Source organism: Astatotilapia calliptera, chromosome 16 (assembly GCF_900246225.1).
Source record: "Astatotilapia calliptera chromosome 16, fAstCal1.2, whole genome shotgun sequence".
NCBI classification, from domain to species: Eukaryota; Metazoa; Chordata; class Actinopteri; order Cichliformes; family Cichlidae; genus Astatotilapia; species Astatotilapia calliptera.
Window position 1 is genome coordinate 14460126 of NC_039317.1, and position 22977 is coordinate 14483102.

Genomic DNA, 22977 nt, shown 5'->3' on the forward strand with positions numbered 1-22977 from the left:
AGTGTGGGATCACCTTGACAGAGAACAGAATAAAAGACAGCCAAAGAAGAAGAAGCTTTAGATGTCCTTCGAGAAGCCTGGAGAACGATTGCTGACGACTGCTTAAAGAAATGAAAAGAAAGTTTGTCTAAGAGAGTTCAGGCTGTGGTGAAGAAAAACGTTGTTGACTTTGGAGATTATAAGAATTGTACATACTCTGTTTTGTCATTTATGTTTGCACATTTCATTAAATCACTGCTCCTGTTTCCCTTTTTTCCTAGCAATATATAAAGACAAGTTATTCATTATGTAAATAAACCAACCCCAACTCCAACTCCAATCCTTTGACCGGTTTAAATGAGTCAAAGTTCAACAGGATGCGCCAAAAATCTGATGTCAGTATTACAAACAGCAGTTTCCCTTTAAAATGATCAGACATACCTTTTGTGTTTCTGAAGACTTCGCCATTTTGGGTTGGGAGTGTTTTTTTCAGTATTCTCCGATATTTTACAGAGCAAAGACTAAACTGACTAACCAAAAGAAAGAGGAGACTATAGCAAAGTTTTCTTTATTTAAAAAGTTATTAAGCAGTGCAATTGCAATCTGTAGTACAAATTCAAGGCGCAGTATTTCCAGGAACACAGGTAACAACAGGCAAAGGCAAAAATACAAAGTGAACCTGAGCTGCAGAGTAGTAGAGAAGTATGGAGGCTGAAGGCTGCTTGGTTGCTGTTCAAAAAGTTTTGAATAACAAAAAAATAAAATACAAAATCTGTCCTTGGCACCAGTGTGAGTCCAGTTACATCATTGAAATACAAAGTAAGACAAATTAAAAAACAAACAAACAAATAAAATATGATATGCATGTACAAAAACACAAATATTAAATCCACTTTTTCCTCAGGATTCATTACTGACGTTTTTCAGTGATGTTATTTCAGTGAGATGAGCCTGACTTGCTGTGGTTGGAGCTGTAACAGTTAGCATCTCCTGCGCAGCTGCAGGACAGTTTTAATGCACAGGCTGGCAGCGCTATGCTGGGTCCAGGCTGGAGACCCTGTCACACTATGAGTGAGTCCCTGCTCAGTGCAGTGCTCTGTTAGGGAAACATACCAAGAGCAACATATTAGGAACTTCACTTTCATGCTCATGCAGGGTTAGCACAGCCTGGGGACAGAGCTTTGTAACCATACACAGAAATCATGCAATACTGCAGTGGTTGCCACCTTGCTCATAGAGGAAGAAAGACTTTGGGATATTTAGAAAGCCAGAAAGCCTGTGTGTAATGGTTGCATGCTAGGCTGTGTTATAGAGGAATAATGCGCTTTCATTCATTATCAAAAATTAGGTTAGAAAAGCCACTGCTACATAAAGTCGTGTAGAAACAACACAAAATGATTTAGTGTTGACACCACAAATCTAAAATCCACAATACATATTATGTACATAACACTGAGAGACATTATTAAAGATATATAAAAGATATTAAAGGACAAGGCAGATGTTTTTTTCTCTATATTTCTTACTGTCAACAAATCTCATGTAAAGCTCAAACCAGCAGTTAACACAAATATATAATCACAGGGAAGCAACTCACTGATTTAAATGACTTTAAACATTGCGTGATAGTGTTTCTTGCTTTAACCTAATAGGAAGGTAACAATAACTCATATAATGTTTGGTTACAACCAAGGTATGCAGAAGAGCCTTTCTGAAAACACTACACGTTGAACCTTGAAGCAGATCAACTGCAACAGCCACTCTTGTCAGCTAAGAACAGGAAACTGAGGCTACAAGTCACACGTGCTCACTAAAATTGGACGGAGAAAACGTTGTCTTGAATGATGAATCTTCATTTCTGATGCGACATTCAGATGGCAGAGATGGAATTTGTTGTAAACATAAAAAGACAGATCTATCCTGGTTTATATCAACAGTTCAGGACATGGTGATGGTGCAGTGGTGTGGGGAAAGTTTTCTTGGCACACTTGAAGAGCATTATTTAAATGCTACAGTCTACCTGACTGTGTATTGTTGCTGACCATGTCCATCTTTTTATGGCCACTTTGCACATCTTTTGATGGGTGCTTCAGAAGTGTATAGTGGAATATTGTTTTTAAATTTATATAAGAGATAAACAGCTGAATGCTTATTTATACAGCAGTCAGCCTTGAAGTTACATAATAGGTCAACCGGACAGTTGTTTCCAACCATGTGATAAAAGCAAGTGAGTTGCTCCCTTTTAGCTCAGTTTTGGTCTCCACCAAGTCTTGTAGGGATATACTTGGTTGTCTGTTTCATAACTGCTCCACTTACTATGAAAGAAAGTGTGCTAACTCTACTGCTTTAGTACTGAACATATAACAGTATGTGTGTGGACTATAAAATAATAAGAGTGATCTGAAAAACAATAAAACATTGACCTGATTGCAGAGCTGTGGGCTACTACAAAGCTACTGCTAATTAATTGGGGGTTTGTCCATGAATCCGTTTCAGTACGGAATAACCTGGAAACAAACAATAGGTCCCAACTCGACTCCAATTATATCGATATATAAAGTTCACCTGGAAACATTTTTACTTACTATTTTTTTTCATAGCATCATGATGATGAATGTGGGATTAAGTCAGGATGAACGATAGTTTTTAAACTACATAAACCTTTTGAGGACATTAATTGACAGAAAGAAATAATTCATGACTTGATTACACAGACAGTTGTTTCTAGACTGACACATTGCTGGTTTTATGCTTTTTACAGTATTTGCTGACAGTAAGACGAAAATAGGATATCACCAGATTTGTCCTGCAACAGTTTACAGGATTTCAAGGCTCTTTTTCCTGAAGAACAGAAGAGGAAGTCCTTGTTCCTGCTATAAGTAACTCACCAGATTTCTGCTCCTTTCTCTCTCCTCTCTGCCCCCTTGCAGTGTGTGGGACATTCCCTGGTTGGGGCGGGTGTAAGAGAAGGGCTTCATGGCTGCCTCTGTGGTCCTGTACCTCTCTGATCTGGGAGGTTCTGCTGTGCGGTACCGCTCTGTAGTTTGGTCAGCCCTGCGGTATCTCTCAGCCTCGAGCTCAGAGTACGGAGGCAAAGAGTCCTCATCTTCTGGGCGGTTGCTAGGTGAACGGCTGTAATAACTATCGCTGCCCTTTCCTCTGGAGCTGCCTTTAGAGGGAGTGTCACTGTCCTCGTCCATCCTCCCAGCACCTCTGTCCCTTCCCCGGCCCCTCGTTTTACTCTCAAGCATGCTGTTGAGCAAGGTGTCATCATAGGCTCTGCTTTGGGGCAGTCGAGACGGGCGATCACTGTCCCACGTGTCCCTTCTCTTTTGCAGTACTGGTGACGGGCTGCGGCGCCCCCAGCCATCATGTTCATTTCTATAGGAGCGCCTGGGAGGGCTGTAATCCCGCTCATAAGGCCGGTCTGATGGCGCACCCCGACGTCCATGTGCGCTATAAGACCGAGCGAATTCCTCCAGCTCATCCAGAGAGCCCGTGCGCCCTCTTCTGCCCAACGTCTTTCTCTGCAGGTTCTCCGATCGGCAGTTCCACCTACAGCGAGAAGCAGCCCACGCTATACATGTTAATAACAGAACAAACAAAACTGGAGAAAACATTTATCTCACCAAGCAGCAACCTCCAGGGCTGACAAATGAAGCCAATTTAGAAAACCCTTGTAGACTCCCATGTTAGCTACTTTTAGCTGATCCCTTATTCTCAATGGGTCACTACAGCGGGATGCTCTGCACGTTTGACAGAGGAATTTGTGTCTCCTCCCAGGATCAAACCAGGGATCTTTCATTTGTTGGGCAAAAGTGTAAACCACTACACTAAAAGCCATTACTGCAGACAATGTTTACATCCTGGTTTAATTTTGCTTTTTAACAGCTCTTTCAACAATTTTTTAAAATGGTAATTACCTGTATTAACGTTCTATTCATGAACAGTTTTGGTGAGAGAAAATAGTCGTAGAGTAACACGTCACTTTCAGGAGGTTTACATTTGGACTGCTTTTACTTACAAAGGGGGAAAAAACGTGCAGCCACGTTTGCTGCAGGTGATGCAGTGAAGTACATTGAATAGTGGATCAATTATAATTTATTGTTTCTACTGGCAAAATTACATTCCTTAGCAATAATTTGTGGTTGACAAAAAAGTATTTCAGCCATTTTTTATGGTGTTATTGTGTTTTGCCTATGAATATCTTTGGATTCACTTTGTTTCAAGCAACATAAAGACGTCACCGTGACACATCTACTGTCAAATGTTTTCTGGCATTAAACAGTAAACACAACAACCTGATAGAAACTCTTCAGAGGGAAGCATCTCTCCACCTTACCTGCGGTCCAGTTCATCATCTGAGTGGTTAATTCTGTCTTGTCTGAGTCTTCGGCTTTGTGTAGGTGGAGCTGCTCTCCGCACCGACAGGTCATCGAGGTCTGCGATAGGTGGAAGTGCTTTCATCTGGACCGCCTGAAAGGTGTTTCTGAAGTCTGTAGTCCCTCCATCATGAAGCGAGCTGAGCTCTGATATGCTCCTGGCTGCTGGGACAGACACATCACTAACATGATATTTGCTGTTTATACTAATAAAGTCATTTTGAATGAACAGCGGATGGTATAAAGGTATGAATGCATTCAAGGAAGAATAGGATCAGACGATGTGTTTTATTTTTCTAATTAAAAAAAGAATCATTAGGGAACAAATTAATTAACATTAATATGACAAATGCACGATCTGTCTTTGTTATTACTATTATTATGAACACAGGAACTGCAGTGTATCCCAGACATTCCACAGTGATGCCATTAATGCTCCATACATGTGCTCATATTTCCAGCCTCTATGTGGGATTCAGCTGATCTATTTTGTACAATTGTGAAAAATAATCTACACCTTTAGATTATTAAGGTTATAAATTTCAGGACAATGTAAAAAAAACTAATCTGGTCCTTCTCAGGTTCTAAAATTACCTCAGATGAACAACAACACGTGACATATTACACTGTATTGTTATTTATTTAGCAAAAAACTAACCCATAAAGCAGAGCAGTTTGTGAGAAAAATATGTACACCCTTACTGCCTCCGTAGTCATTAACAGTGCATCGTTCCACCGTGAGAAAGATTATTTACAAATTTAATCTTCCCAAGTGGCCTTTCCAGCAAATTCACCCTAATTTCACACTGCTCAGACCCTCTCGCTCTACAGGCCCCAGTCAGCATGTTAAACGTTGGAAGTCCAGACTGTAGAATTAGAAACAGACTGAACAAGTGTGACATGCTTGGAAGGGCTGCCAGGTACAAGCATCTTCTCTCTAAAAGCAATATTCTTGTGGAAAGGTTTGGAAAATTGCTTCTAAATAAACCTCTAGACTTTTAGAACAATGTTCTTTGTACACATGATGCCATGGTACTGGGACTTTACCCAGCCTTTTTTTATTCTTTCCTTTATAATGATGATTTAAGTTCAAGTTTATACAGATTTAGTCTTGAGTTTTATTCATTTATGTTTATGTTTACTTGTATTTCCAGGTTTTGGTTTCTTATCTTTGAAACTCATCTTGCGTGTTTGTCTCATCGCTGTGTCTTGCGTGTGAGTCTGTTTGTGTCATTTGTGTTTCAATGTGTGTCTCGCTCCCTCTGTTCCCTGTACCTAGTCAGTCTGCATCATAGTGTGTGTTTCTCGTACTTCCTGTTTTACTTTGATAGTCTCCAGTATTGTCTGCAACATGTTTTGTCCCCTGTCTCGTCAATTAGATTAGGTCCAGCTGTGTTCCCCAGGTGTTTCCTCTTCGCCCTGATTCCCTCTTGTGTGTATATATTGTCTGTGTCTCCCTCTGTCCAGTGTTGTGATCTCCCTTAGTGCTGTGTGTTCTGTCTGTCAGTTTAGTTTCTAGTTTCTCCCAGTTTGGTTTCATGTCCTTTGTATTTCCAGCAATAGAGCTGAGTTTTGAGCTCAGTCCTGCTTGAGAGTCTGCATTTTGGCTTTTCAATCCTGCCTGCCTCATACAGCCTTTATGACAGATGGAACCAAAGCGGAGTTGTCTGGCTTTAAAGCGTCACGTTTGGAGAAAAGCAAATCAACATATATCAGCACAAACACCTCATAGCAGCTGTGAAGCACTCTGGTGGAGAGGTGGTGATTTTTCACTTGGTTGCAGTGACAATGATGGGAATATTACAAAGGAAATTCTACACAGACAGGCTTTTTTTTTTTTTTTTTGGCTTTAGCTGAGTCGACAAAACCTAAATCCCACGTTGGAGATAACAGGTATCATGATGGTGGATTTCTCTGTAATGCCTCTGTGTGCACTCCCATAAAAAGGGGCGTTTCACAGATCATAAAACTCACTCCTACACAAAACAATCCCTGTGAGTGTCACTTACTCCAGACAGAGACATTATCAGATAATAATGACTACTCAACTCATCTGTTAAGTACGGCTTAACAAATTACATATTTCCCCAGAAGAGTCTTTATTCCACTTGAACCATGCAGCAAAATAAAAGAATCCGTTAAAATGACAATTTTAAGCCAAAACTCTGAACATAACCTGGTTCTAACTAGACTATATGTTCAGTATACGTTACCATGGTGATTTAGCAAGGTAGAAAAAGAGACACAGACAACTCTGACTTGACAAAGCTGAGAAAAGAAGATGTGCTTCACATATTTTCACATGACTGTGTGTTTTCAAACTCATGAAAAAGCATGACTCCACAAGTTAACCTTGCAATTTGTGAATGAGAAAAAAGGGACAGATGTTGTTTTTTTCAAATATGAAAGGATTAGACGGCAACTAGTAAGATTTAATTCCCACAAACCATGCACATAAAGCACATACATACATATAAACGCACACACTGCCACACAGATTAAAGAAACTAGCCTAATCTGTGCAGGCTTACATTTGAATGCTGCCATCTTGCTGCGCGGAAACTGAGCCAGCTCCTTCTCTATGTAGTACAGAACTTTTATTGAGTCCTGGGCTGGACTGGCTTTGAGCTGGTAACCACTGCGCACTGTGAATGTCAACACACACACACACACACACACACCTATAGATAGATTGAGAAAAACAAAACCATGCAAGGACGCACACAAACACTCTTGAGTGTGCAAAGTATACGAGACAAAACAACCTTACGTGTTAATAACGGATTAAATTCAAAAAAAGGAAAAAGAGAAGAACATTTCTTCAGACATTTCAGACATTCAGACTTTTCACTGTAGAGACAAGGATGATGGATGAAATGAAGGTTAGTCGTGTCAGTGTTTGATGAAGAGAAAAAGGCAGCTGTCACTGACGTTTCTATGTAAGACTATAAATAACGTTAATTACACCACTTGTTCAAATAGTCCTCAGAGAAGGTTTTAGAGCTCAAAAGCAGTGATAAAGAAGAGTGAATACTGAGCTCATCAATATTGTTTTTGCCTCTCCAAAAGCGTTAAAAACAGTTATTGAACTTTCAACACTAGAACCGCTGATCCCAGTCATTTTGACCCCATCCTCCAACAGTACCAGCAAAGAAGTCATTTTCAAAGAAATCAGTTAAGTTGTTCATTTTCATCTATTTTTTGAATAATAATAATAATAATAATAATAATAATAATAATAATAATAATAGCAGTAAGATTTGACAAAGTATTTAATCGGTTTTGGGGTTTTAATAATTTTGATTATTTTATTACAAATCACAAAGGTGAAATTAGAATTTCCATCAATAAACTATGAGCACAATAAACAACACGTAACTACCATATGCAAATATTAAATATATTTTGCATACAGGCGGCCTATAACTTATTTTGAAATTTTACCTGTAAAATTACAAAATAATTCTCATCTTTCAGGAACCATTTGAATTCTTCCTCTACTACTCACCTCCAGACAGGTTATTCTCCACTGAGGGGATCGAGTTGATCTTTGTGTCCGTGTAAGAGGAAGAGGCCACAGGGACCACAGTAGGTATACCAGGAATGTAATAGGGATACACAGGGACCTGAGCAGCAGGCTGTCTGCTCTTTGCCATCTTCCCCGCTTCATACACTGCATAAACAACACACTTTCATTGTTGATGTTAAAGAATGGGGATATTCAATTAAAAAAAGGACATTCATTTTTTTTAAAGAGGATGCAGGACAGTCATTGGGTTGTTTGTGTTACTCACGGTGTCGTGGGCAGCAGCAGGTGTCAGGGCAGCAGCAGCAGCGGACGTAGCAGCAGCAGGAGTGAGGACAGCACTGGCACCAGCAGATCCCCAACAACAGCAGGAGCAAGATGCTGCCCAGGACTACAGATCCCACAAACGCCCATTCTGATTTACATACATACAAAAAAAAAAAAAGGTAACAGTCAATGATTAAACACTCTGAACAGTGATTTAACATCACTACACCAAAGTGAGAAGTTCAACCAGTGGAGGTCAGCAAAACCAAGATTTTCACATAACAGTCATATCTAGTGGTAACTAGATGCAACTGAAATATGGCCACAACCATTAAAATAAGTCAGACTGGGCCAAACTCAAAAGGATTTGTGCAGTTTGTGACAAAAGCTCAATATCACTAACGTTACGTTAAAGAAAAAAAATGAAGCTGAGTGAAGAAATTCAGCCAAAGGGCTGAAAATTGTTCTCCGAAGTTCACAGTCTTTTTTGAAATGTCTTTGTTTATTTCAGATCTCAGCATTTGAATTGCTGAAATGTTATAACTGACAAAGATTTTGGACAAAAAAATAAACCCAGTCTCTGTTTTTTCTATTAAAAAAAGCTGATGTTTGGCGCTCTCCTCCACTGATGTACCCGGACAACAGACCCCTACAAACAGGAAACTTTAGGGGATATCAAAGGAAATCAGAGTTACTTTTATCCGTTCTCACATCTTTGAACCATCCAAACCATAACAACAGACTTCCTCAGGGTGTGCCAAGAGTCAAAATCCACTCACTAACAACACATTTCCCCTGTGAAATTTGAAATCATAACTGGAGGTAAACAATAACAACTACAACTCTGTGAATTTGGCTTCATGTAGCTTCACTAACTGTGTTCATATCGGGCGTAGAAGCTCCAGCTACAAGGCTGTCATGTTTATTCAGTCAAATTTCTAACAAGTGAATGTACATTTGTTAGTCAAAGAGAGTTTTATCTGGTCAGTTGGAATTAGAAACATCAGGAGGCAATAGAAAAGCTGGAAAATGCCAGGCAGAGAGACAGACATGCAGCGTAGGGACCGTACCTGGCATAATCTCCAAATCAAACTCAGGGAGTAGATCTTGCTGCTCACCTGTCCTGCCTGCAGAGAGAGGGAGAGGACAGGTGAAGGCCGGCAGAGGAAGCGGGAAGCGGGAGTCAAAAGGTCAGGCAAATTAGCAAATTTGGCAGAAGGCAGATGATTAATGGTCATGCACTATTTGGGGAATGAAAGTTTAAGTATGAAAAAATGGGTCTGCATCTAGAAAATATCAAACTTATCAATGAAGACGTTTGTTGTTGACCATGCTGTCTGTGACAAACTGAAATGTCTATTAGATGGACTCCCGTGACATGTGGTTCACATGTTCACATCCCAAAAGTTTGACCCTTTTTGATCTGGAGGTCCATTTACTTCCCATTTGTACCACCAGGATGTTTTATATAGATAATAACTAGGGGTGCAACAATACATGTATCTGTATTGAACCGTTCGATACAGTGCTTTCGGTACGCATATGTATTGAACGATACAAAATTTTAAATTTATTTGGTCAACTTTTCTTCTGACGATGCCGTCTGTGTTGAGGGCTCAGTGGATCTGCGTTCAAGCGCAGATCCACTGAGCGCCACCCATATGCATTCACTCAAGTTAGCATGGCAACTGCCTCAACTCTACTGTATGAATGTGAGAGTGAATGAATAGTGGTATTGTAAAGCGCTTTGGGTGCCTTGAAAAGCGCTATATAAATCCAATCCGTTATTATTATTATTACCCGAAATTGAACCTCCTCCACCGTCATTCAGATCTGGAGTTTGGAACTATTTTGGTTTTCATGTGAAGAATGACCCTACTTAAGCACATCGTGGACAAAAGTACAACAGTATGTCGGATGTGCCACGCAATGCTCAATTAAATTGGTGGGAACACAACGAATATGACTGCACATTTACGCCGACATCACGCTAGTGCAAAGACAAGTGGAAGCAGACAAAAACAACAACAAGCACACATGCTGCAAACCTTACCCGACTCAATTAGACAGCTGTTAGAACATGAAAGAGATAGAGAGGGCAATCGCTACTTTTATTGCTGTCGACAAAATAGCTTTTATTTTGGAAAGAGCCATATATCTGTAATAAACTCTCGTTTCCACATATGAGCGATTTCTCCATCAGATACATTTTTTTTTGTTATTTTGTTGTTTCAGCAACATTTAATTTAAAAACTGTACTTTTGAGTTAAAAGAAATATTTATAATTTTAATAACTTGACATGAAAATTTTTTTTGTATCGAAAAAATATCGAACCGTGACACCAAAGTATCGAAACGAACTGAACCGTGAATTTTGTGTATCGTTGCACCCCTAATAATAACATAAAATTCATTGTTCCCAGAGATCCCTCTCTGATCTCTTGAACTACAATATGACCCACGTGCCAGACAGCAAGAGGTAGACTAACAAAAAGCAAGCCTTTATTAGCTGCTGGCAAATTAATAGGTATAGTTGAACTGAGACTAAAGGAAACACAAAATAGAAAGGGCCACAAGGAGGCTAAGCTAAGAGAAACTCCCAAACACCAACACAGAGTCTAAAAGGTGATTATAGCAAATACAAAGGACAAAGGAAGACAGGACTATTTATACACTGGGGGCTGATTGGAACAAGACAGGGGTAAAGACAATCAGGATAATCACAAAGGAGCCAGTAAAACCTGACATGAAAGAAAACCAACCTTCAAAGAAATCAGGAAAAAACACAAGAGACAATTACACTGCAACACAAAAACTAACACTAACAAGATGTCAGATGAAAGGGAGCACAGGAGGGCAAAGGCACTAACCAGAAAGATGAGACAGAGGGAGCAACAGATAGGGATCCCAAAAGGTTGATTCTCTTCATCTGCACAATAACAGTAAATTTGCACAATAACTGAAACAAGGCCCAGTTATTGTGCAAATGTACTGTTTATAAGGTTGGGGAAACCTGAAGTCAGCTGAGACGGAAGAAGTCACTTGGATGAGTGAGGAAACGTTTCTCCCACTGAAAACGCTACGTCCAGATGAACAGAATCAACCTTTTGGGATTTACTTACCTGGATGATTGAGCATGCATCAAGACAACAGATAGGGAAACACAGAGGGAACTAAACACACAAAAAAGCTAAATAAAGTAAAACTTAAAAAAACTATTAAAGCCTTTTTCTTTGATGCCATGCACAGTCGACGTGTCTCAGCATTAACATTAAAACTGCACACTGTTAACTGAATGCTGTTAATCATTTTACATGCATGCAGACACCCAAACACATGCATGCAAGCAACTGAGACGTGAGAGGCAACAGACAGGGAGGTTTGGAAACTGGGACACTGATGGCACCAGGACAACAATTTACCGCGCAAGCTCGTCAAAACAAGGTCATGCAAGTCGCGCTGCTGTGAAACAATGTGCCTGTTGTGCTCAATATGTATGACATAAAGGTCAAAATCAGAACAAAAATTCAAGGAAATTACTTGCTGAATACAGAAAGGGATCAGCAACAGGTGTGCAGGAGTCAGCTACGGATGTTTTTAATGTGCTTATTATGAGGTCTGAAAACCCTGATTACAGTAAAGACTGGTTACTGTCTGACATGGCAACACTGGTAGACTAAACAACCCCTGGTACTGAGGCTGCAGAGTGTGCTGAGTAAGCGCTTATTAAGGAGTGGGGAAAAAAACAGCCTTGCTACCTTGGCCCTGCCTCACTTGACTGCATACCATCCGTAACCTGAGAGAGCTGAGGAGCTGTGCAGCTCCGAGAGGGAGGGGAGGTCGACGAGTAAGAAATGGACAGTGTTGGGGAGTAACGGAATACATGTACCGCCGTTACGTATTTAAAATACAAAATATGAGTAACTGTATTCCGTTACAGTTACCGTTTAAAAGGGTGGTATTCAGAATACAGTTACTTTGTTGAAATAAATGGATTACACTGCAGTACTTTCCTGTTTCATATTGTCGCGGGTCAGGACTGTTTCGGTTTTGTTTGACAGCTATGTTCTTTTGTTCCAGGCGGCAGCGTTACGGTTGCCATGGTTACAGGGCGACGCTCTCTCTCTCTCTCTGCGACTGTGTGTTTCTTGGGTGAGAGAGCGCATTTTCGTTGTTGTTGTGCTAAGCTAACAGGCAGAATGCTACAAGAATGTAGCATCATGGGCAGTGTAGTCCGTGTTGCAGGGAGAATGCACTGCCATACACGTTATGGGTCTGTGAGCGCGAGGAGGGAGAAAAAGGGGAGTGGAAAGGTAGGAGTTGTCATTGAGGAAAAACGGGAGCTGGAAGCATGTAAATATAATAATAACCACTTCAGCCAAGAAGAGTGCCTGACGAGCCCAGTTGTAAGTAAGCTATTAAGACTCGACTGTACACCGTGTTCGTGTTTTCCTCCGAAAACAATAAGTTCCGTTGGAGCAGTCTTTCAACGCCTCTCTCTGTCTCTCGCAAGAAAAGTTGACCCACACAACAAAGTAAAGCTATTTTTCGGCTATGAGCCGACAGGGACCCCGACGTATTAGTCAGAGGTCCCTTTACTACAGTTCGGAGTCGCGGACCTTCAGTAATAGTAATAAATCACACAGCAATAGTACATTCACGTTGTTGTAAAAAGCACGATAATATATTAAGTAATCCAAAGTATTCAGAATACGTTACTGTCATTGAGTAACGTAACGGAATACGTTACAGAATACATTTTGGGGCATGTATTCTGTATTCTGTAATGGAATACATTTTAAAAGTAACCTTCCCAACACTGGAAATGGAGGAGTGCATGAGAAGATTTTGCAAGGCAAAAGGGAGGGAAGGGGAGTGAGTGTGAAAGAGAACTGAGTAAATGTTATCAGCGTTCAAGGTGCTGGTGAGCAAAAGAACACGCAAAGAATGTTTTTTTGATCATGTGCTTTCATATTTGAACTGTAGCCTAAATATGGAGTTAGAGCCAAGCAGCAGTTTTGTAGTAACGCTGGTGAAGAAAGTTGAATATAAGTACCAGAAACTTTTAAAAACAACCAGTTTGGCACAGAAAAAGTTTTACACACTTTCTAATTCTAACTTCAAAATTACAACATGCACAAGCTAAGAAGTTCAGCACTAAAGCCAAATGAGTCTTGTTATTCTCACACGTTTAAGCCCCTTCTTCTCTCCTGGGAGAAGACTGTAATCAGATTAGTGCTAAACTAAAGAGGGCTACATGAATAAGCAGACTTCATAAGCATCAGGCTGGCCTAACATAAAGGGAGAAAAGTAACTAACAGATCACACCATCAGTTATTTTTTTAAGTGTTTTAGTCGTATTTATTTCATATCACAAGCAAAACAAACAACCAAGTAGACTTTTTGATCCTGGAAGTGCAGCGCAACAGCAACATCGAAGCAGTATGCTGTGTTCCTGTATAAGTCAGAAGTTGGAATTCCAAAGTTACCAGTCGGAATTTGAATCTGGAACACCTCCTCACCTCAGAAAGTCGGAGCAGTCCCATCAACCCTGAGCTAACAATCCTGTTTTCCCTGGCTTTTTCTGGAACTTGCTAACTCAGGAGTGACATCACTCCCGACTTCCTGTATTCCAGTTCCAAGGTATCTGGAATGTTGCTTCAGATATATTCATTCACACAGTCAGGGTTCATAGGCAACAGACCAAAGAAACCAATCCTATCAACCAGGAAGAGTTGGCTAATCTCTCTGATGTCACAGTTGGGAAGTTTATCCAACAAAAGAAGGATGCTATTATTAGTTGTTCGATAATATCCTCATATCTACATGTGCATGTCTACATGTGCACGACTTCTACTGCCATCATCTGCTCTATGTTTCACTCTGTGTGTTTGCCTTTTAGCTCCTTGTGTGTGATGGTGAAACAGACACATGCAGAGCAAAGGAGCAGAGAGACAGGACGAGTGAAGTTAACATTACTGTTACTATAAGCAGTAAAAGTGAGCGCTAATTCATCTGAATGATTTGTGTTGGCAGTTAGCACTTAGCTGTTGTCCCATGAGCACAACCTACTGTGGATTTTTTAAAGGGCTTTGAACGCTCCACCAAAACAGCAGCCTCCAGATATTTTGGCATTGTGTGTGAGAACTACTAAGTAAAGCTTGAAAAAGTAAAGGGATAGGAAGGGGAGGGACAGCAGGAAAGGGGAGGGATTAATTTACATATCCCACACTGTACATGCTAATTGAGGCAAAAGGCTCAGCTTTTGCTGATATGAAGGGAATATTTTCATCTAACTGTATTGAATACATCAATGCTTGGAGGGGGACCGTCAACAAGCTCTTGTTTGGTCTGAAAATACATATTACCAAGTTCAACATCTTATAGTCTGGGTTAAACAAAAAGACAATCTTACGTAGTGAAAATGCTACTTCAAGATTTACAGTAAGTCATGACTCTCTGATCTTAGTGCTGAAGTGTTGGCAGTTTAGTGAAGATTTGGGAGGTATGTATAATGATTAACCAGTGATACTCCCCAATGAGCAAACGCCACACAGACAAACACGCTCGCTGTTGTTCAGCTGAAGCTCCCCTGCAGTCTTTGAGCCTCCTGACATACTGTGTAACTGACCTGAGATGTAACGGCTCCACAGCGGCTCTCTAAAGCGTGCGACCGGCTAAAGAATAGAGTCCGTTACAGAGGATTGAGGGCATGTAAAGAGGGAAACACCATTTAGCTGTTTCCATGGAAACCGTAGTAAGGGCACTCGGGAATGCAGCACAATTAAGAGACCACTTCTAAAACCTTTACCAACAACGCGCAGGAAAAAACTCCCAAACAAACAAATAGAAAAATATAGGTTAACTTTCTCGCATGCTTACCAAGCACCAGTAATTCCACCTGATCCTCGTTCTTCCCCTCCAGATCATCAGCAATCACAACTTTGCAGAAATACACCCCGCTGTCGCCCCACTGCAGCTCCCCAATACGCAGGTCTGCTTCTGCACAGATTACAAAACAAGGACAAAGATTATATTTCTACATATTTACAAATATTAATATGTCAAATGGCACAACGTGTTCACAAAGCAAACTTTTTAATGCTGCATTTTTAAAATTCAAGCGGAATCATTTAACACTGACGCCACCCAATAAGACTGTGGCCCAAAATTTGAGGACTATGAACTGGAACTCTTTTAAGATCGATGACATGCTATTGATTGTTCAGTGGGAAGTGAGAGTATTTTCCCAGTTATGCTTGTCTCTTTGTTAGAATTATAAATCAAAAAGTCTGAATTCATCTAAAGATCTAAAATCTGTAATTCACGTTTGGACTCAATACTGAAAAAGGGGAGGGAGAATGTCATGTCTTGACAAAAACATGTTCAGTTGAAATGCGAGGAAATGTAAGTCATGTTCTTAACAAAACACCACAAACTATCTGGATGTGAAGAAAATTTGTTAAGGGTCCCGAAGTCAGTTGTTTGTTTTTAATGTCAGTAATGAAAAAAATACTGCCAAACATAAAGAAAGTCATTATCGGCCTACATGTATTTCCTTTGGCCTTTATTGTTATTGGATTTTGTGACAACAGGAGGCCGTTGTTGACACATTTAAATGGCAGACGTGTTTTGTCCTGATAAGAAGCCCACATATGAATGGGCGCGAGGGCGGGGGCCTCTGTGTGGTACCGCCATTCTTGTAGGACTGGAGCAGAAGAGATTTATTTATAAAAAAACCCGTCAGCTCTGACTCATGTGTGACGATCAAACAGTCTTTCACCTTATTTCACTGAGGATAAAAGTGGCGACATTACTGTTTATGATGCTGATGTCTCTGCCTTTGTAGTGCTCAGCCAGCGTCATGGAGGCTCCCTGGGACGATGCCACTACCCGAACTGTGCGGGTGTTGTCAGAGCACTCCAGGTGGGACTTGGGTCCCAGCGCTGAGGTCTTGATGCCCAGGGTCTCCGAAAGGGAGAAGGACTCCTGCATGTGGTCTCGACAGTAGGACTTGTACCACCACTGCACCACCGGGAGCTGGACGGAGGACGTCTGGTACTGACACGAGAGGACCACGGACTGGAAGAGGATTGCATACTGCTTTTCCTTCTGCACTGAGACATGCACACTGTCACACACGCACACTGATGGACACATACAAGCAAAAAGAATAAAGCACAGGTGCTTTTGTTAATCTACTAAAAATGGACATATCAGTTCAGTTTGACTATTAAGTCATGCAAATGGTAAATATGCACAATGCTAACTTAAGCAAGTCAGTTCCACCTATTCTGCAGAATGAAATACAGAGTTTACAGACTCATTTTTTAGTCCAACCAATATAAGCGCCAGATCTGAAAACACACTACAAGCATTAAAATCCGTCCCATTTAAACAAAATTAAACCTTTAACATATTTGTTAATCAATAAATTATGTAACAACAATGAGAGGAGCCAATATGTTTAATGTCAGAACTGATTTGCATCAATTTTACTTGGTTAGTAAGTCAAAGATCTGATTAGGCTTTACACCACTACTTAGTTGCGATTTTATTATTAACTTTTTAACTACAGCTAAACTACAGTCTTTAACAAAACTTACCTTTAAATCTTAATGAGCTATATTAGACAGCTTTACTGTCCACTACTTGGTCATTTTGAAGGCTGCAGCTTTGTTGGTGTTAAATGATAATGTGACCTTTGTGTTATTGGGGGTGGGGTCACTCTGCCCCCCTCAACTGACTTCTTTCTAGTCAGTTATTGCAGCTCAAGCTCAAGTTAATTATTCTCTGAACAGTCTCTGCTTTGGCAGCAATCTCAGTAAGTAGTACAGCTAAGGGTGCTGATTTTGGAGTGCATGGGTCTATGCAAGTGAAACTTTGGGAAGTGTCTTTGGAACGATCAGCACGTGAAGCTAGTTTGCTTGTAATCATGGATACTAGATCATGAAGAAGATGTGAGTGGGAGTGCAAATGGTCTGTCTCTGTGCTAGTCCTGTGATAAACTGGCAATTGCACCCCTCGCCCCATTGGAGCTGGGATAGGGTCCCACCCTCTTGTAAGCCTTAATTGGCTGAAAAAGATGGATGGATGGATGAATCATGATGAATAATGAATTAGCTTATCTATCCTTAAACTGTGTAGCCTGTCTAGGTTTTCAGAGGATGAGTTTATTGCCTCCTGTAGCACTCTTTTAAATACACATATAATGCATCTTACTGTGAATTTCAGTTTATAACCTGTGTTTTGTGGACACTGCACGTCAGCTGCCTGTCCATTTCACATGCTCTGAAGCCGACTCTGTAATAATTTGCTCTCTGTCATCAAACTTCAGGTGAAGGAAAAGACTGCATAACTAGCGGAAGGTGATAAACTAGCAGGTGAGTCTAGATAAGAAAAGTTTGAAAACAGTAAAATGATGAAAGTGGCAACTTTATGAGCAGAGCAGCAGCTGCATCTCATCTTTATCTGTACAGATGACTGATGATGACTCTGTACTTCAGAGAAACTGTCATTATCATCATATCAAAACCAAAAGAAAGACAGGAGGAGAGATTAAGTGTGTGGGGGTCCGCTATTGTTCGGTGCTGGGGTCAGGAAGGTTAAATTCCAGTGTGCGTGGGGGGCTGGGGAGATCTAGGGAGAGGCAGGGGGTTGTCATCATAGAAGGAGGGGGGTGGAGCAGTCTGATGGGGATTTTCTGGTAGTCATATTAGCTCTAGGTGGGGCAGGAACTCAACTCTAAACATGTCCCAGAAGACAGGAAATCAAAACAAAACCAAGTCCTCCAGCCTGCATCTCCCAGGGTCAGTAAGAGGAGAATACACACTGTGTTTAGACATTTATCTCAAATGAGCACCTCTACAGCATTCTTCTGAAAAGACATCAAGTTTCCCTATTTCCAGGCAACAGTTAGGACTGCGAATAACTATTCTTCCCCCAGAAGGGAGACCCAAGGTAGAGGAATGTCATCACTGCTGGGCTTTTATTTGTCTGTCTGTATGTCAGCGGGATTACGCAAAAACTACCAGGCTTAATTCCAGAAAAATTGGTGAGGTGGAGGAAAGAAAGAGCTCATTGCATTTGGGTGTGGATCTACACCACATTCTTTGAAAAGGATGTGTTATCCGAGTAATTGATTTTGTCTGTGAATCCCAGGAAAAGGGTTATAAAGTCAAGCTGCTGTGTTTTCTTTTTTTCTGACATGTCCAACAATCCAAAACTCAAAGAAATTCAATTAAGAATAAGAAGTAGTTGCTTTCAGTTGCTGCCTTGTTAATAAGGAGTTGCCACATATTTGATCTGGCACATTTCTTTTACACCAGATGCCTTTCCTTACACAATCCCAGAGGGATTTGGGTCACGGGATCTTTCAATTGTTGAGTAAATGTGTAAACGACTACACCATGAAGTAGGGCTGCACGATTAATCGTTAGAAAATCGCGATCTCGATTCATACTTAAAAAAAAAAGAAAAAAAAGACGACGACCACGATTGTACCGCATTTTGATCCGGGATGTAATCTGCATGAAAACAAGCGCTCACTCTTCCTGCTCAACAAATGACAAGGGCGGAGCCTTATACCACGTGATACAGAAGCTGTGCTGTGTGATGCTAAAATTAGCAGGGGAAAAAACAACGGAGAACACGTCAGGGATGATGAGAAAGTGACAGGAGAAAATCCGTCCCGGTCAACCACTCAAACATCAATAACGGGAACCTTATACAGCGCTTCCCTATACACGTCGAACTCCCGCAGGCACAAAGAAATTACGGAGGCTATCACTTATGACCTGACCAAAGATATGGCTCCCATCAACACTGTGCAAAACAAGGGATTTAGGAAAATGATCAACACCCTAGACAAACGCTGCACAGTGCCGTCCCGCAACTATTTTTCTATTGTTGCACTACCTGCTCTATACACGATACACGCAGTGTCGAGCAACGGTGGAGACGGAATTTCAAGCAGTACAACATTTTGCGGCAACAACAAAACGTGAGACATTTGTTGTTTTTATGTTTATTTATTGTTTTTTTGTTCAGTCTCAACTGTTACGAAGTTGATGTGCAGTTAATAAGTGCAATAAATATTTATACTGGAAAAGAGAATCGTGATCTCAATTCTAAGCCAAAAAATCGTGATTCTCATTTTATGCAAAATCGTGCAGCCCTACCATGAAGCCAGAAAAATATTGGTATATAAGCAGCAAATCTTTCCATTTAGAAGCTTAAACCAGAATGAATAAATCAACAGAAAAAAAAATCAACAATAATTTTAATAACTAATTTATTAGTTAGTCATAAATTTTCCTGGTTTTCTCCAAATGCACTAACATGGAGCTAAAAATAAACTGAAACAAAGAGTTACGGATATGACACTGATTACATCTTAGTCAACTTCTCCATTAAATGACTAATCAGCATGCTGAAGCTTTGTCAGCTTTGTGTTTTTAACATTAAGTTGAGGCCAGCTGGTCGACGTCATCAGCTTACTTCTTCCTCTGATACACTTTAACTGCACAAACAGGAGGAAGGGTCACCAAGCTCCTAAATTCCTGCCACAGAAAGCTGTGGTCTTCCCTGTATTTCTTTTTTTCATGGACCAGTCCATTGTTAGGGCTTCCCCTCTCCTGTCCCACTTGAGCAACTGAGAGGGGGAGGAGGTCGCAGACTCCCAGCCAATGGGAGTGTCAGGCCTTCCTCCAGCTGGATGTGAACAAACCAATTAAGCACAAGAGATTTAAATCAAACCGTTAGCCCATGAACTGGAATTCATGAATATCATGAGTTTGAGGTGAGAGGAGTGAGGACTGCTGTAACTGCTGACATGCATCATGATTACACCTGTTAACCAATGTTTACTGTCTGCCGTGACTCACTGTAGGTTAATGACTGGGTTTCAGAGGCAGCAGACAGTCACACCCTCACCACCTGCATACAGTGGAAAGGCCTCAACACATAAAGGAACATAAAGGCCTCAATTAAAGATTAGATGCCAGTTTAAACCGGGGTGAGCACAGTATGTGGTCGCAAATGTTTCCCAGGTCAAAGCCCTGCTCTTGGAAGCAGCACGTTTCCTGAGCAGTCAGACTTTTCCTCTCCAAAGCTGTCACATTTCCTGCCTTTACTTTGCAATACATTCCTTCACATTGACTCATTAGCCCAACAAAAAGTGATAAGGATGAATATAGCCACTGCAGTTTCACAAAACACTCACAATGTTCACAACAAGTGACGTGAAGAGCGCATTCTTCACAGATGCACCATCATCAGTACATTTCCAGCCTTCCTGTTTTTTTGGTACCCTTAAATATACACACTTATATATATAAATTATATAGTGGCCTTATATTTACATTTTGTATAACTAATCGGTCTGACTAATAAAGTGATAGTGAAACAGATCACTTGTGTTATTCTATAACTCAGATGAGTTTCTTAATATAAATAACAAAGACATGCATCATTTTCTTGTATTTTAGATTCCAAAAACAAACAGAAGTGCCTTTTTTCAAGCACATCTACCTGAAAATAGCTAAAATACATGTAGTATTTATTATTGTACTCCAAAAAAGTACTTTTATAAAAAACACCACAGCACAAAGAAGTGCCTGTAATAGCAAAGCTATAACCCACAAATCAGTAAAACATCTTAGGACCACAACATACGATCGAAACAGCATTAAATACCAGAAAATAATTACTTGGGTTGCTCTATAAATGTTAATGGAGCAAACCATCGCTGTAACTGAGAATCTATTTCTCTTTATTCACTCAAATAAAACAAAAAGAAGCCTTTACTGAGTCCCGTGTAGCCCCTGGGTCTGGGATAAGCACCGAGTTTACATGGGATCAACCTGCTGCGCTTTAGCCGTAAAGAAAACACATTTTAACGTTTTACTTTAGAAGGTAAGACCTACCTGAGGCTCCCAAAAAAATAGCCAGCCGGTAAACGTTCATTATATTGTCCGTTTTTATACTAACGAGTAGTTTAACCGTTTGTTGGTCATGTCGTTTTCCGCTAACTGCGTCTGCTGCAGACCGGACTCGGACTGCGTCTAACGGGACTGTACCACTTCTCAGGGAGGTGAGGCTCAGCACAAACACTGCACCGCTCTCAGACAACTTCAGCCTAAAATTTCGGCACAAAAACAGCGTATGTCATAAGTGTCTCGGTTGCAGGATAATTTTGGCTCCTGCATTAGGTTGATTAGAAGTGTCTGCAGGGGCGATTCTAGACTCAAACTTTTATGGTGGCTCAGCCCCAATCATAATACATGCAGTGCCCTACAATTAAGATTAATGGAATATGCTGCTTGCAAACATATTCAACCCTTTTCACCTTAGAGAATCTCAGTTCGATTATATACACATTACAATGGTACTTGCAAAAGCAAGTTTGTATCACCTATTTAACGTCAGATTTGACATCAGATTGACAGTTTTTCAATGCTTAAGTTATCAAACCTAAAGCAAAGGCTTAATCATGTTGATCAGAATTTACCAAAGCAAGTTGAAGAACTACTTTTAGTGCATAGTATTGGATGTTAATCACATTACTGTAATCGCGTTATATTTTTCAGTAATGCAATAATGTAACTGTTATTGTACTAAATTAAGTAATTACATTACAGTTACCATTATGTCTTTTTTCCATTTCAAAAGTTCTTTAGTTATCTGAACACTATGTGGATAGAAAGAAAAAAACATCAAACCTTTATGTTTCTTCTTCCTGCAAACTTCCACAACAGTCACCTGATTTCAGTTTGTGTGCCGCTGAAGGAAAACGGTGTGGTTTGGTGTGATCTGGTGTGGTCTGCAACATTTCTGGAGGGGAGATATGGATATTGTTTATTAATTTATTTGTTTATTTATTGATCAAAATACTGATCACGGCAGATGACGGCAAAATGCAAATGCATCCAGGACAGAAATAATCACAAAAAGTCCAAAGAATGAGAATTATGTCACTGGCAACACCGTTAGACCCACCATACAAATCACTTGGTTTCTTAAGCCCAACAAAGGCAGATGAAGCAATAAAATGACTCAACTTTGAATGTGTGAATACAATAGGGTCTAGAGAGTCACATTGATCTCCAGCATCACAGGATGCTGTAGCTGAAAGACCTGGTCAGTATTTTTGCTTTGGTTTAAAATAGCTTTTATAGCTATGAGCTATTATGTGTACACACAAAGCCTTGAGAAATAAACCTTTTTTTAACCAACTACTCGGCAGGGCCGGACATATGCGATAAGGAAGTACGGTACACAATATCAATGTTTTCTGTGTATACTTGATTTTATTTAGTGTTGCATAAACACATGTAATATTAAGATGCACAAGCTCAATTTGTGAACAAAAAAAGCCATCCCACAGTATATAGTTTGCTAATGATTTTATTTTCTGACACAATACAAGAGTTGAACAAAACAGTCGAATCACAATTTTTTGGTTTCATATAACACCATAAAACAGCCTTTTTAGTTTAAAATAATGAACAAGAAGAAATAACAAATTAGTAATTTTTGTTAGAAAAATAGCTAACAGCATACACTTTCATCTCAAGCATAAAAAGGAGCTGAACTCAAAAATACAAAAAGAACACATTTTGCATTGTGAAAAGAAAGTAAAAAAATGCACGAACTGACCAATAATGGCAGTAAATGTATCAATAACAACAAACTAACATTTATGATAAATTTGAACATGGGATTCAAGGATTAATCAAACTTTTTGTGAAAATTAACACTAATACATTTGTTATATAGGCCATGTTCACAGCAAACCAATGTCCTTCAAGAAAATCTGATCAT

General features: G+C 40.1%; 1 protein-coding gene across 5 annotated transcripts; it reads right to left on the bottom strand.

The window, feature by feature from the left end:
* Positions 1–531: 531 nt before the first annotated feature.
* On the bottom strand, positions 532–21246 carry ildr2 (immunoglobulin-like domain containing receptor 2). Of its 5 annotated transcripts, none has more exons than XM_026145110.1 (10): positions 21081–21246; positions 15972–16301; positions 15037–15156; positions 9225–9281; positions 8156–8302; positions 7870–8034; positions 6893–7006; positions 4322–4523; positions 2868–3534; positions 532–1075 (listed from the first exon to the last, which is right to left on the bottom strand). In XM_026145110.1, the coding sequence occupies exons 1-10, from the start codon at positions 21118–21120 to the stop codon at positions 1040–1042; spliced, it is 1878 nt and encodes a 625-aa protein (XP_026000895.1). In that variant the 5' UTR covers positions 21121–21246; the 3' UTR covers positions 532–1039. The 5 variants fall into 5 exon arrangements, with proteins under 5 accessions (XP_026000895.1, XP_026000894.1, XP_026000896.1 ...); XM_026145109.1 differs by having other exon boundaries at positions 4322–4526; XM_026145111.1 differs by lacking the exon at positions 9225–9281 and having other exon boundaries at positions 4322–4526.
* Between the last annotated feature and the right edge of the window lie 1731 nt (positions 21247–22977).